Source organism: Cicer arietinum, chromosome 7 (genome assembly GCF_000331145.2).
Source record: "Cicer arietinum cultivar CDC Frontier isolate Library 1 chromosome 7, Cicar.CDCFrontier_v2.0, whole genome shotgun sequence".
Taxonomy (NCBI): Eukaryota; Viridiplantae; Streptophyta; class Magnoliopsida; order Fabales; family Fabaceae; genus Cicer; species Cicer arietinum.
In genome coordinates, this window is record NC_021166.2 from 5,253,421 (window position 1) to 5,266,730 (window position 13,310).

The window sequence follows — 13,310 nt, forward strand, 5'->3', positions numbered from 1 at the left end:
ATATATATTTAGTTAAATATTTGCAATATTTTATTTTAATCTTAGTCATCAAACTAATGCATGTGTTAAATTATCAAATGTTACAAATTTTATTAAGAGTTGTTTTCTTTCACTAATTAGTTTGAATTTATCTACAAATAAAGACATTTTAGATGCAGAAAGTATAACCCAAATTTCATTTTATACAAGTCAAAATTCTATCAAAATTATTTATGAGTTATTTTTTATTTTCTATAGTGCACGAGAGTAAATGAAATAACTTTATTATGTAAGTTATTATTGATCAATATGTTTGACGTGAATGTCCAATTAACTTAAAGAATTCTAAAGTATCTTGAATGAGATTCATCGGTTAATCTGTTTGCATCAAATATATATACATTGGTTGGACAAGTCGAACCTAAAATTTAGTGTGATACACACTTTTTGGAATTTATTTGTACAATATTTATCATCATTAATTTCATCTTCTTCTTGTTCAAGATTTTTAGTATATCCCCAATAAAATATCTAACATTTTTAAAATTATTAATTTAAGGATCTATTTAGTTTAACAAAAAAATATTTTAATATATGAGAGAAGTTTTAATTAAGGGGATGGAGGAGAAAGAAGAAAAATAAATATATGTTTGGTTAAAGGAAATTTGGGAGGAAATAAATTTAATTTTAAATGGTTTTTTATTTATGTTGAGTTCATCCCATCCCTTTAAAATCCTCCAAAATAGAAGGAGATTAAAAAAAATTATAGTTAATTTGATTCAGCAGATGAGATAAAAAATGAAGATATATTTTGTTCAAAAGAGGAGAAAAAAAGTGGAATTATTTTTTGTTCAAAATAGGAGAATGAAGAAGATGAGATAAATTTTTAATAGTTTTATATTTTGTTTAAAAAGAAAAAAGAATTTTAATTATTTTCAATTATGTTGTTATGGTTATCTTCTCTCCTAGCAGAAATTTTGGCTACCTCATCTTCTATTTGCTTTTAAACATTGAAGCAAACACTTAAATTTAAAAATAGTTTCCCACCTCTATCTACTTCAAACCAAACACAGACTTATAATGGATTTTGCTTCCCTCTTTTCTCCCCTATAAAATGAACCAAACACATTTCTTAGAATATTTTTTCTCATCCCCTCCCCTATAACCAAACTCACCCTTAAAGTATTTTACTTGTGATTCTATATTTGAAATATCTTGATATTCCATTTTCAAATTTGATCGTAATTTTTCACGATAGTTTTCTTAAAATAAATAATTAAAAACTATGTTAAATTGCCAAATACAACACAACAATTAGTTAATTTATTAAAATGTTTTTTTTGAATAAAATAAACGATTTTATAACCATAGAACGATAAAAAATTTAGTTAATATTCGCATTTATTTTGCAAACATTTCAATTTTTTAATAAAGAAACCTACGAGCCATCTTATGAATGTAATTAATTATTTCCAATTATGCCATTGGAATTTAAAAATACAATTAATGATTTCTTCATTCAGACTTTTGTAAATTATATTTCCCATTCTAAATAATTAAAATTTAGAATTTTAAATCCAAAAAAGTCATTTAACTAATTTTAATTTATTATTATTATTATTTACTTCACATTAAACTATTTTTTTATTAAACCTTTTTTATTTTATGCAAATTTCGAATTTGAATTAATTTTTTTCCGCAAAATTAATGTTTCCTGATGTTGTGTATATTTTGAAAAAATTATTTGTTAAATGAAATTTTCAATTTTTTGATTTTATTGAGTATATATTTTTGTTTTGTGTTGATTTGTCCTTAAATTTATTGTTATTATTATCAGAGCATATTCTTAAATATGTATACAATTTTTTTCATGATTCATTTTAAAATCATTCTTATTGTTATTATTATTTTTTTCTCGATTTTTTTAAAAATTGTACCTGTAATTATTAAATTATTTGTAGATATTTTTATCTTTATTTTATAATTTTTTGTTTGAATCATTATGTTGTAGGGATTCAAAGACTTTTACAATTTTAGCATCATTTTAATTTTCAGTAAAACAAACCCCTATTTAATTTATAAAAAATATCTTAATTTAATAACTTAATGCCTAATTTTCTAAAATTTTAAATTTTAGCGTTGTGATTTTGAATTTGATTGTTGAAATTATAACAAGTTTACATATTTATGTGAAGAAAGAGGATCAACCCGACATATTTGACATCTTAAATTAAACTTTTAAAATAAGACTATTTTAAAAACATGTAAGAGATAATAACATAAAAATTAAAGTTCTTATAAAAATAGTACAAAATTTACGACATCCACATATAAGTTAAACATGATATTTAATATACATAACATTTATTATTAATTTTAAGAACATTTATTAATTTTAAAGACATGAAATTTATTGTTTAAATTATAATGTTTTTTAGTGAAATAATTATAATTGCATAAAACTTTATATTTCTATTTAGTATTATAATGTTATGGGATTATAGTGATTTTATCGTTTAAGTGGACCAAAGGATTACAATGCTTTTTGTAATTTGAATTTATGTATAAAGGGACAAACTTTTTCGTACAAGAGGGTAAGTATACTTAAGAAGACATATGTAATACAGGTTGGGATATGGTATTCCTCGAAGTGGACCATGAGTGGTGTTTATTTGAAACTTAGGGCCGATAACATACCCAACTCAATTAAATTATAATAATTTATTAAGATATATATGAAAATGTGAAAGATGTTATCCTACACCCTCACGATTGTATTTGTCACTTATAAAATATAAAAAGAAAATTTTATTACTTTAATTATTTATAATAAATTTTAAAATTGATAGTTTTAGAAGTTTTAAATTTTTAAAATTTTTAAAACTCGAAAGTTTCGTAAGCTTTCAAATCTATAAAGTTTCTAAATTTAGAAAGATTTGAAAGTTTCTAAATATAAAAAGTTTTGAAATTTTCCTATTTCGAAAGTTTTAAATTGTTAGAAAGTTTCGAAAATTATAAAAAAATTTATTTCAAAAGTTTCGAATATTCTAAAAATTTTATATTTTAGAACTTTGAAATTTTCGAGTACCACTTATTTTTAATTTCGAATATTTTAAATGTTTTAAAAAATAAGGTAATCTTTCTAAAGTTTCGAAAGATGAGGTGAAAAAATAAAAAGTTAAAAAAGTTGAATGTTTTACAAATGGTTAAAAGAGTAAAATTGTATTTTCAAGCTGATTGAAAGTGACATGTTTAGATGTGGTGGTGCTGAATAGAATATTAAAAATGTGTCTAAAATAAAAGACTCATTTCACGCTTTAAATCAATTTTATAAGAGACGAAATTCATATCAAATTTTAAAATAATATCCAAATTTATTTGAGATTCATTAGTCACACTATCATGTCTCTGTTTGAATGATATAATCTACATACGTGTATGTATTTGCAAAGTTAGCTCCATTTTAAACAAATTTTGCTTGCAAGTTTTTTTTTTATCTAAATTTGTTTGTAAAGATAGAAATTTCAACTATCACAAATAGCTCCTCCAACATACCAAATAGGTTATTGAGCAAATTAAATCACTCAAAGTACTTGAAGATTAATTGAGATGAATGGAAGTTGATTATTATAATATGTATTTCAGTTCAATAATAACTCTTGTGAGAGGGACTTAAAGAATAAGGAACATACAATCCATGTTCAACACAAAATCAACAAAAGCTTATCAGCTATCATTGCACACATACACGGTTCACATATTACTCTAAGCTACTAGTGAAATTTCTACTACTTCTCTGTCATCTCCATCAATCCATGCATGTTGTCTCTAGTCTCATTTTCTATCTTCACTGTCCCTGCTCGACAAACGTGTTTCAATTGAATTTAATTATAATAAGAACATGGCTAACTAATACTATGTGAAGTTTTATTTATTGAATTATTTGTTAAACCCCTCACATACCTGCTTGTCAGCTTTGAGATCTTTTTGTTCACCTTCAGAGATCAAAACATTTGTCTCATTGGTTTTTTCTTCCTTGACAAGAGTCTCTTCATGATTCAAGTCTTTGACAATTTCCTTGACCAAAGTCTCTTCCTCTATACATGTACAAGGAGAAAATTCAAATTTAATTTAAAAACCAGCAAATTAATCACTGAGCAATCTTAATTATTTGAAGTTAATGAAACAGGGGTTACTTGTAATGATCAATTGAATAAGAAGTAACTTAAAAAAATAAATACAATTAAAGGGTGATTTTGGTCATCACCTTTTTCATTTTCTACAGCTTCCTTTTGGTTATTATTTTCCAATAAAACTTCTTTCTGGTCAGCAACAACAATTTCCTCTGTCTTATTCTCAGCAACAACATCAACTTCTTTGTTCTTCTCCAATGCCTTGTCCTGTTGAACATTTGTTATTTCATCAGGAGCAGCGACAACATTGGACTCATCAACAACCTCTTTGACATTGCTCTTGTTGTGTTCCAATTTTGAATTACTCTCAAAATCAACGGTTTCTGTCCCAATTTCCTGAACAACCTTGGAATCATCGAGACTTGATTTGTTGCTCTTGAGAATGGTGTTTTCTGAGGCAACATCGTGTTTAGATTTCCCACAACCCATTTCTTTTTGTTTTTGGTAATTGGTGATTGTGGGAAATAGCTAAAAAGACAAGAAAAAGTAGGAGATACAGAGGGAAGGTTGATTTGTGTGTGATGAGATGAGATGGGGAATGAATATATGAATGAAGAAAAATGGTTGTAAGAGGTGTTTGGAGCTGGTGCACACGGGTGGAAAGAGATTTTTGTCGAGAGAAACAAACCGTGCGTCTTTTCCGCTGTCTCTTTAAGTTGTAATCAACGAAGAGATAAATAAATGGACAAAATAGAATTGTTTGTTTGTTAGTAGCCTTTTCCGTTTCATCAATGGACGGACGGTTGGACTATTGTCGTTACAATTAATAATAATAAAGCGGACTAAACTTTGTAAGGTGTAAATTAATATTACAAATATTTTATTTAAATACTATTAATTTTATTTTGTTATAAATATTATTTAAATTTTTTAAACATATTAGGAAATATAATAATTAATAAAAAATGATATATTATGATATATTATTTTATTAAATTATTCGTTTTAACTATCAGTAATTTTTTTTATTAATGTAAAATATAATAATAATTTAAAATTCGTAATTATAGTAATTATTTAAAAATAGTATAAATAATAATTAAAATTGTATTGAAAATTGTGAATAATATTTATATTTAAATATTTTTTTTATCAAAGTGGCATTCATTGCTTCTATTTATCATTTTATTAAAATATATTGATTAATATTGTATTATTTAAAAAGTATTAAAATATCAAATTTATTACATATAAATTTGATGGTCAAATACGTGTTTGAAATATTTATAATTTTATAGAGAATACTTACAAAGTCAAATACAATTTTGGTTGTTCATTCTAATAATTTTTCTTTTTTTGTATTTTTTACTATATATTTATTATAAAATGAAAAACAAATTGGTTAAAGAAACTTCTAAATGCTATCTTCGTATACATTCAAATCCATGTCTAATTTAACTTTTTTATTTTTCAATCTCAATTCAAAATAAATAATAATTAAAATATACTCATTTATTTTAACAAATTTTAATATGGTAAGTTATTGTTAAAAAACCTCCAAAATTATATGGTCAAATAAAGTTTAACAATTAATGCAATAATAAAAATACTAATATATGTTACAATTAAAATTCTATTTCGTTTTTAGTATAATATGTGACAAATAAGAATGTAGGAAGATCATTATTCCAAATTTTAGTATCAATGATTTTGGCATTAATTACAATAATTTACTTTATAAAGTTGAATTTTTATTAAGTCAAATGAAATTTCTTCTTATCTACATCTCACTTCTCTCGAATGAATTTGTCACTTTTGATATCAATAATTTTTATTTTTGGTTATTTGTATATAATAAAATAGTTTGACTCAAATAATTTGTATAATGTAAAATACATATATAAGTTATCATCATTTCATTATTCTATTATTGTTGAAATATTTGTATTTATACTACTTAAAAAATAAAAAATAATTTATCACATATTCAAAAGTACCAATTTAAGAAAACTTCTATGTTAGAAATAAAACGAATTTACAATTTAAAAAAAAAAATTAAAGTGACAGGATAATGCAAACGAATTAGGGATGGCAATTAGACCCATACCCAGTGGGTATCCGCAAAAAACCCACAATGGGTAGGGTAAAAACTCGCATAATGGGTATGGGTATGGGGACGGGTAATTACCCGCAAAATTAAGCGAGTATGGGTGCGGGTACGGGTACTATAGTACCCACCCCGCCCCGCACCCGCACTTATATAAATATATTATTTATTTATTTATTTATGTATTATATTAGTGTTTAATTTAATTAATTATTTTCTTTTATGTTTTAACATCTATTAATATTATTGGACCATTGTAATATTTATAATTGAAAGATAAATGTTTGCAAACTTTTTAAGAATCTAATTATGATAAATAGATAAATAATTGTGATTTTATAACTAATAGTTATGTCTTATTAATCGTGACTTTATAATTATATTTGCAACTTTGTATCAATTATCTCAAATAATATTATCGTATGACTTGCAACTTCATAAAATATAATTATAGATATTTAAATATGTATTGTAACGAGTGTTCATTTGAAATGTTGAGTTAGAAAATATTTTGGTTTATAATATTTCATGATTTGATTTAAGATATTTGAATAATTTTTAAATTTAATCACAACAATATCATTTATTTATCGATTTTTTTAGTTAAAATGTGGGTAATGGGTATGGGTACGAGCAAGTACCCAGAAGGTAAGGGTACGCGTATTAAAGTTGATACCAATAGGGTACGGGCACAGGTATGGGTATTTTTTTAAATCGCAGGTATGGGGACGGGTACTATAGTACCCTACCCAAACCCTACCCATTGTCATCCCTAAAAGGAATCTATATTTAATAAGAAATAATAACATATATAACATACAATTTTTATATTTGCCAATAAATTCAATAAAAATCTTAGTAGTATATTTTCTATTATAAATTTTATTTATACTTGATGAATGAGGATAAAAAAAATACTAAACTTATTTATATTTATTATTTTTTAATATATATTTTAAATGTTAAAATAATCAAATTTAAAAAATAGAAGGAGTATAAATTTTGCTAAACTGCCATTTTCTTTTCAATTAATTACAAAAATTATTTTTTTTTATCAAAAACAAAAAATAGAAAGATTGAATATGAGACGTTAACAATACAATATGATAGCAACATATAATGAGTTTTTATTAAACATTATAAAAGTTTCATTGTACTAAAAACAATATTTATTTATTCTAACTGATAAAAATTACATGTAATTAATAAGAATATATTCCATAAAGTGATTTTGTAGTTTAGAAGAGTTGGAGAGAAAAAAATAAGTTTCAGACAATAATTAACCATTAATTGCTAATATTTATTATATAAAACAAAAAATCAAAATCATTAAAATCAAAAGAAAAAAAAATGAATTTATATACATTAATCTATTGAATTTATAATATATGAAATTTGATCTATTAATTTAAAATTTAAAATAATATTGCATCAAATAATGAACATAAATACAAAAATACTTGAACTAAAAATTAGCATAAACTACCAATTTCCCATGTAACGCCATGGAGTTTTCTTTTCGCTTTGGTTTGTTCCCACGACATTACCAATACCTTGAAATTGGTTATTCATATTTAACAAGAAATAAATTGAATACCCAATTATATAAAATAAAATTTACATACAACTATACTTTACTTTCTCTTTTCCAACATATCATATTATTTTGATTATTTTATATTAAAATGTAAAATTAAACTATAAATTAATTGATAGTTGAAAAATTAATTCTTAATTAAAAAACTAGTTGATAATAAGTGACATATAGTTGAAAAATTCATTAATTGAAATTAAAGTGTTTGTTAAATTTAGCTTATAGCAACATAAAATGATATGATTATTTAATTTAAAATAACAAAAAATATGATATTTTTTTATCTAATCTCCCCAAAATATTGTTTTACTCTATCTTTCTTTTTTAATCAATTTTCATATTTTACTTAATTCTTTATTTTCTTATTTTTTATTGTGTAACTTGTAGGAATTGTATGAATTGTGAAAAATTGTGTGACTTGTGAAAAATATAAAACTTGTGTGAATTGAAGTTTCAACTTTTTCACTTGACTATGTATTAATTGTGTCAAACTCTAAAAAAGAAAATTGACTTTTATGAATTTCAATTATAATATTTAATTAATAGTTGTTGAGATTCACCCCTTGTCATTACCACCAAAGCTATGAAATAAAAACCCAACAATGTCATAAACAATATAGAAACAATACAATTCATTTATAATTTAGCATAAAAAGTGAGTTTAACTTTATCATAATGACAAATTAAAATATGAAGAAATAATAATAAATATGATAATGCATATTTTAATCAATTTTAAGATGAATAACATTAAAATTTATTTTTTGTTGAGTTATTTTAGCAAGGAATTAAATACACTCAGTATAACTTTGTTCACCTGAGAAAGATATATACGATATATACGTGAAGTTGTGAATAGTTATTTTTTATTACATAAAGATTAAAAAACAATAAGGTTAAAAAGAATAAACAAAATGCAAAAACTATTAGTTTGGTAAAGCCAATAAACTAGGTTATAGCTTATTAAACTAGTTTATAAGTTTGTTGGATTAAAATAGATGTGTTTGGTAAACAAGTTTTTTTTTACCAATTTATAGCTTATAGAGTAACGCATGATGGTAACTCGACCTAAAAGACTCAAGATACCAAGAATTAGGTTCAATAGATAATAACAAGTCGTGAAATGAAGTGATGATATAATGAGATAATAGAAACTCTTAATGAATTTATACTCTATGTGGAGTGAAGTACTCTTGAAAGACTCGCTTATGTGAATGTGGAAGTGAGGTTGTTTCCTCTGGAATTTTGAGTCAGAATTCCTACAATGTTCACTATACTATAATAGACGTGCATGACCATTAATGCCCGAGCTTTTGAGAATACACTGTATGAAAAAGTTATGTGTGGGTTTGATGTCAGAGACAAAGTTAAATACTACACGTCACTCTTGTTGAATCTGAATTTTACTTACTATGCAAAGATTCAAGTCATAAGACATCTCTGTCTATGCACAATCTTATAGAAGTATTCGGCGTTACTTCAGAAATATTTTTTTAATTCAAGTTGGGGATTGTTGGAACATAGGAAAGTATGTTAGTATGGAGGGCCGACCCAATACATTATGAGGCCTAAAGCGAAACTATTAGACATTACATTTTTTAAAATTAATAAATAAACTATTAATATTTTATTTAATAACTATAGAAAATTTCTTTAGTAGAATTAATAGTATTTTCAAATCTATTTTCTCTATATTTAAAAAAATAATAAAACAAGACATTTTAACTGTTCTATATCAACATCAAGAACTCATGTAAATTTTTTTATCTTTTAGTTGAACAAAATAGTGTATATATTACCACTTCAATAACTCATGTTAGCAATATGTTCACTACTTTGTCTCGTGATTTTTCAATTTATAACTAATATTTCTCATATGATCAATGTGCTCATTTTTGTCTTATAATTTCTAACTGATATTTTTCAATTTATATAAATTTTGTCGGTTGATAGCAAAAGTTAAAATGAAAGTTTCCTGTGATACTTTACACGACTGAAAAATATCAATCCAAATAAATAATGATTCTACCAAAAATTAAAAATTAAATTTTTTTTTGAGGCCTTTGTGGTATAGTAAGAGAGTTTTTATAATATATTATTGAGACCTAGATCAAGGGCTTTAACTGTCTCTCCCTTGGACCGGCTCTAATAATATGTACATTTAAAATTTGTTGAAATCACACATTGGAAAACCCTAATATATTAATCAGTTTTCAACTCTATAAATACTAAAGTCACACATTGAATATTTAACATATGTGAGTTTGCTTTTATCACTTTATAAAGAGTGTCAAACTCTTGTGAAAAACACAGGTGCATTTCCCAACTTTCTATCTTCTTCCTCTTTTGCTCGATGCACTTATGAACAACTTATACTCTTTCTTTCTGTCTCTTCAATTTTTGAGTTGTCATTTTTATGCCGTAGTTGCGTCGATATTTTTATGTGGTCCTAATACCACTATCGCGGTTTTCTACGGTGTAGTGGAACTCCGATGCAATTTGTCTTGACTGTTATACTGTGGGGACTTCGTGGTTGATAGTCTGTTTTATACAATTTGGACAGTGCCGTGAAACGTCTTACAAAAAACGATTTAATTCGTGAGTCAATCCAATAATATATTAGGTAACTGAAATTTATTTTGAATAAGTTTTTCGAAACTAAAAAACATTTTATCAAATTATATTTTTTAACTAGGTAAATTATCAATGTTATAAATGTGTAATACAATGATATAAATATTACTAATTAAATGTCACAATTAAAAATAATGGTATTAAAAATTGAAATAATAAATCAGTTTAAAACAATTATTTTAATAAATGTATCAATTATTTTGAAACTGAGCTAATGTTTTTTCTACAACGTGTGTCACAAAAGTCCTATATACCGATTCAATACCTATAATAGTATATCCCATCCTCTATCAAAAGAGAGTTTAATGACCATACACATGTAAATATTTTTACAATGATAGTAACCAAGTCTTTGAATGAAAGATTATTTGATAATGAAAATTACAACTATAGAGAGAAATAATAAAATTAAAAAATGACCATTTATTTTTGATATAATTTACACTTGTATATTCCTTTTTCAGATCAAAATATCAAATACAATCTCTAATATATCCAAGTTTCACATCAAAATATCAATAACAATCTCTAATATATCAAAATTAGCATGATGTGATTTTTATTTGCGAGCGTGTCTTCAAATGTAAGATTGAGTCTAACAGTAACGGAGAGTGAGTGAGCGAACATTATTTACTTGCTTGATGATATTGTTTAACGTTGATGTTAGTATGTATTAGTGTTAAGTTGTGAGAGAAGATAAAATCCTCAAGTCTCAACTTCGTTATCGTTACACTCCTTAAATCACAACAAATTATCATTGTTTGAATATAAATAAATAAATAATTTTAAAATAACTTTTACATGTATTTTTGGAATAGTTTTCGTAACACATTTTTTGTATTAAACTAAAATTATAATATAATTATATATTAAAATAAAAAATACAATGAATGCTACTGCTTTTGTTCCTAAATATTAACAATCTTTTTCAAAATTTGTTTGTCTATACTGATAAGACCTATTTTTACTTTTTATTTCCTAACTTATTTCTTTATAAAAGGACCCCAATTTATCTTACATATAAAAAGGATAAACTTATTCGTTCTCAGTGAGAATTGGTGGAAAAAGCATCAAAATAAGATGATAAAATTATGAAGCTAATAATTATAAAGACAATTTAAAAAAATTAGTACATACAAAACAAAACTTGTTAACCATTTTAATTTTTGCTTTTTGTACGGAAAAGTCTAATGCATTTCATAAAAATTAAATGATCATACGAGGACAAACATAAATAAAAAATTGAGAATAAGAATTTGAAATAACCGTCTTAGTTAACTAATGAGTAATCATGTTATTTAACTCTTAATAAACTCAACTTCATAGTTTAAGTAAAAGAAAGGAAAGAAGTCTCCTACACTTAAGATTCAAACCAAACACAGTAGTATCCTTTTAATGGTGCCTAAAGCAGTAAAGCCACCCACCACCCCCAATTTGGTAACATTCTTCAAACTAAGCTCCCACATCCTTTAAATTACTACTCTAGTCTCTAAGACATAAACCAATGTCCACACGATTAAGTGGATAAGAGAAATAGGCCTCTATGTTAGACTTGACAAACTCCACTAGCGTGACTACTCCACATTATTTCTTTTTATTATGTACGAAAATATTATTTCCTGCCACTGAATTTTCGTAATACATTTAATAATTTATAAATATTCATAATATATAACTAATATTTTGACATCTACAAAATTTTGGAGTTCTATGTGCTACCCAACCGCACAAACTATGTCTCGAGCCTTATTATAGAACACAAATATATGGATAATTCCCACACACCAAGTGATCTCATAGATGTGTTAAGCATATTTATTAATATCCATAAGTTGGGTAAGTGAATTTTATATTAAGTTAGGCAAACTATTATAGATTCTAATATGAGTCAGAGGTTCATTATACGTTTTATTATAAGTAAATGTTAACGATCATTTTTATTTTTATATTTGAGACAATAATTTAAAATAATATTAATTTGATAAAAAAACAATAAAAAATAGATATGTATATTATATTGAATTAATATCAATTAAATAACTATCTTATTCATAAAAACAAAAAGAATAGCCTAATTTTAGTTTTAAATTGTGTTGTTAATCATTGTTAAAACTTTCGATATTTATAGTCTATGAATAGAGCTGTCAATTTGACAAGTCCATTAATTATTGGCCCAATCCACATGTTGGAGGGACAAAAAAATTTCATAATTAAAAAGGCTCAAAAAAAGAAAACTCCAAACACTAAAAAGTTCCTAAAATTTTGTGGATTTATTGGGCCTATAGGTCTAATTTTTCAAAATAAATCGATTTATTTTTTTAAACAATTTTGAGAATTTTTTATTTTTTTTGCTTTTTTTTTTAAAAGTTCACCGATAAAAAATGATTAACAATTTTTTTTTGATTTTTCTCTATAATATATTTTTTTTTTTAAAACTATTTTCACAAAATTTTTTGAAAAAAAAATAATTTAAAATTTTTCAAAAAAAAATATTTTTTTAATTTTTTCAATATATTTTTGAAAAAAATAAATTTAAAAATTTATTAACAAGAAAAACTCAAGATACTGAGAACTTATAAATCTCCTAAACCCTTTCCTTTAAATTCAATGAAATAAAGAACTGAACCTTAAAAAAAATTATTTTAATAAAAAATATAATATAAAGGACTTAGGAAGAATTTTTTTAAAAGAAATGTTAAAATTTAAAACTTTTTTATCAGCTCTATCTATGAACACGAATATTTATGAACGTGGTCCAAGTAGAATTCACCCAAAAAAATTTAGCATGAGTAATAAATTGTAACAATAAGAAAATACTAGTAACCAATTTGTTAAGGAAAATCTAAGCCGTCGAAAATGGAAG

The 13,310-nt window shown here is 24.2% G+C and overlaps 1 protein-coding gene across 1 annotated transcript; it reads right to left on the bottom strand.

Moving 5' to 3' along the window:
• Nucleotides 1–3,583: 3,583 nt before the first annotated feature.
• LOC101504955 (uncharacterized) lies at nucleotides 3,584–4,823 on the bottom strand. Its single transcript, XM_004508251.3, has 3 exons — nucleotides 4,247–4,823; nucleotides 3,943–4,076; nucleotides 3,584–3,835 (listed from the first exon to the last, which is right to left on the bottom strand). The coding sequence occupies exons 1-3, from the start codon at nucleotides 4,599–4,601 to the stop codon at nucleotides 3,827–3,829; spliced, it is 498 nt and encodes a 165-aa protein (XP_004508308.1). The 5' UTR covers nucleotides 4,602–4,823; the 3' UTR covers nucleotides 3,584–3,826.
• Nucleotides 4,824–13,310: the final 8,487 nt, after the last annotated feature.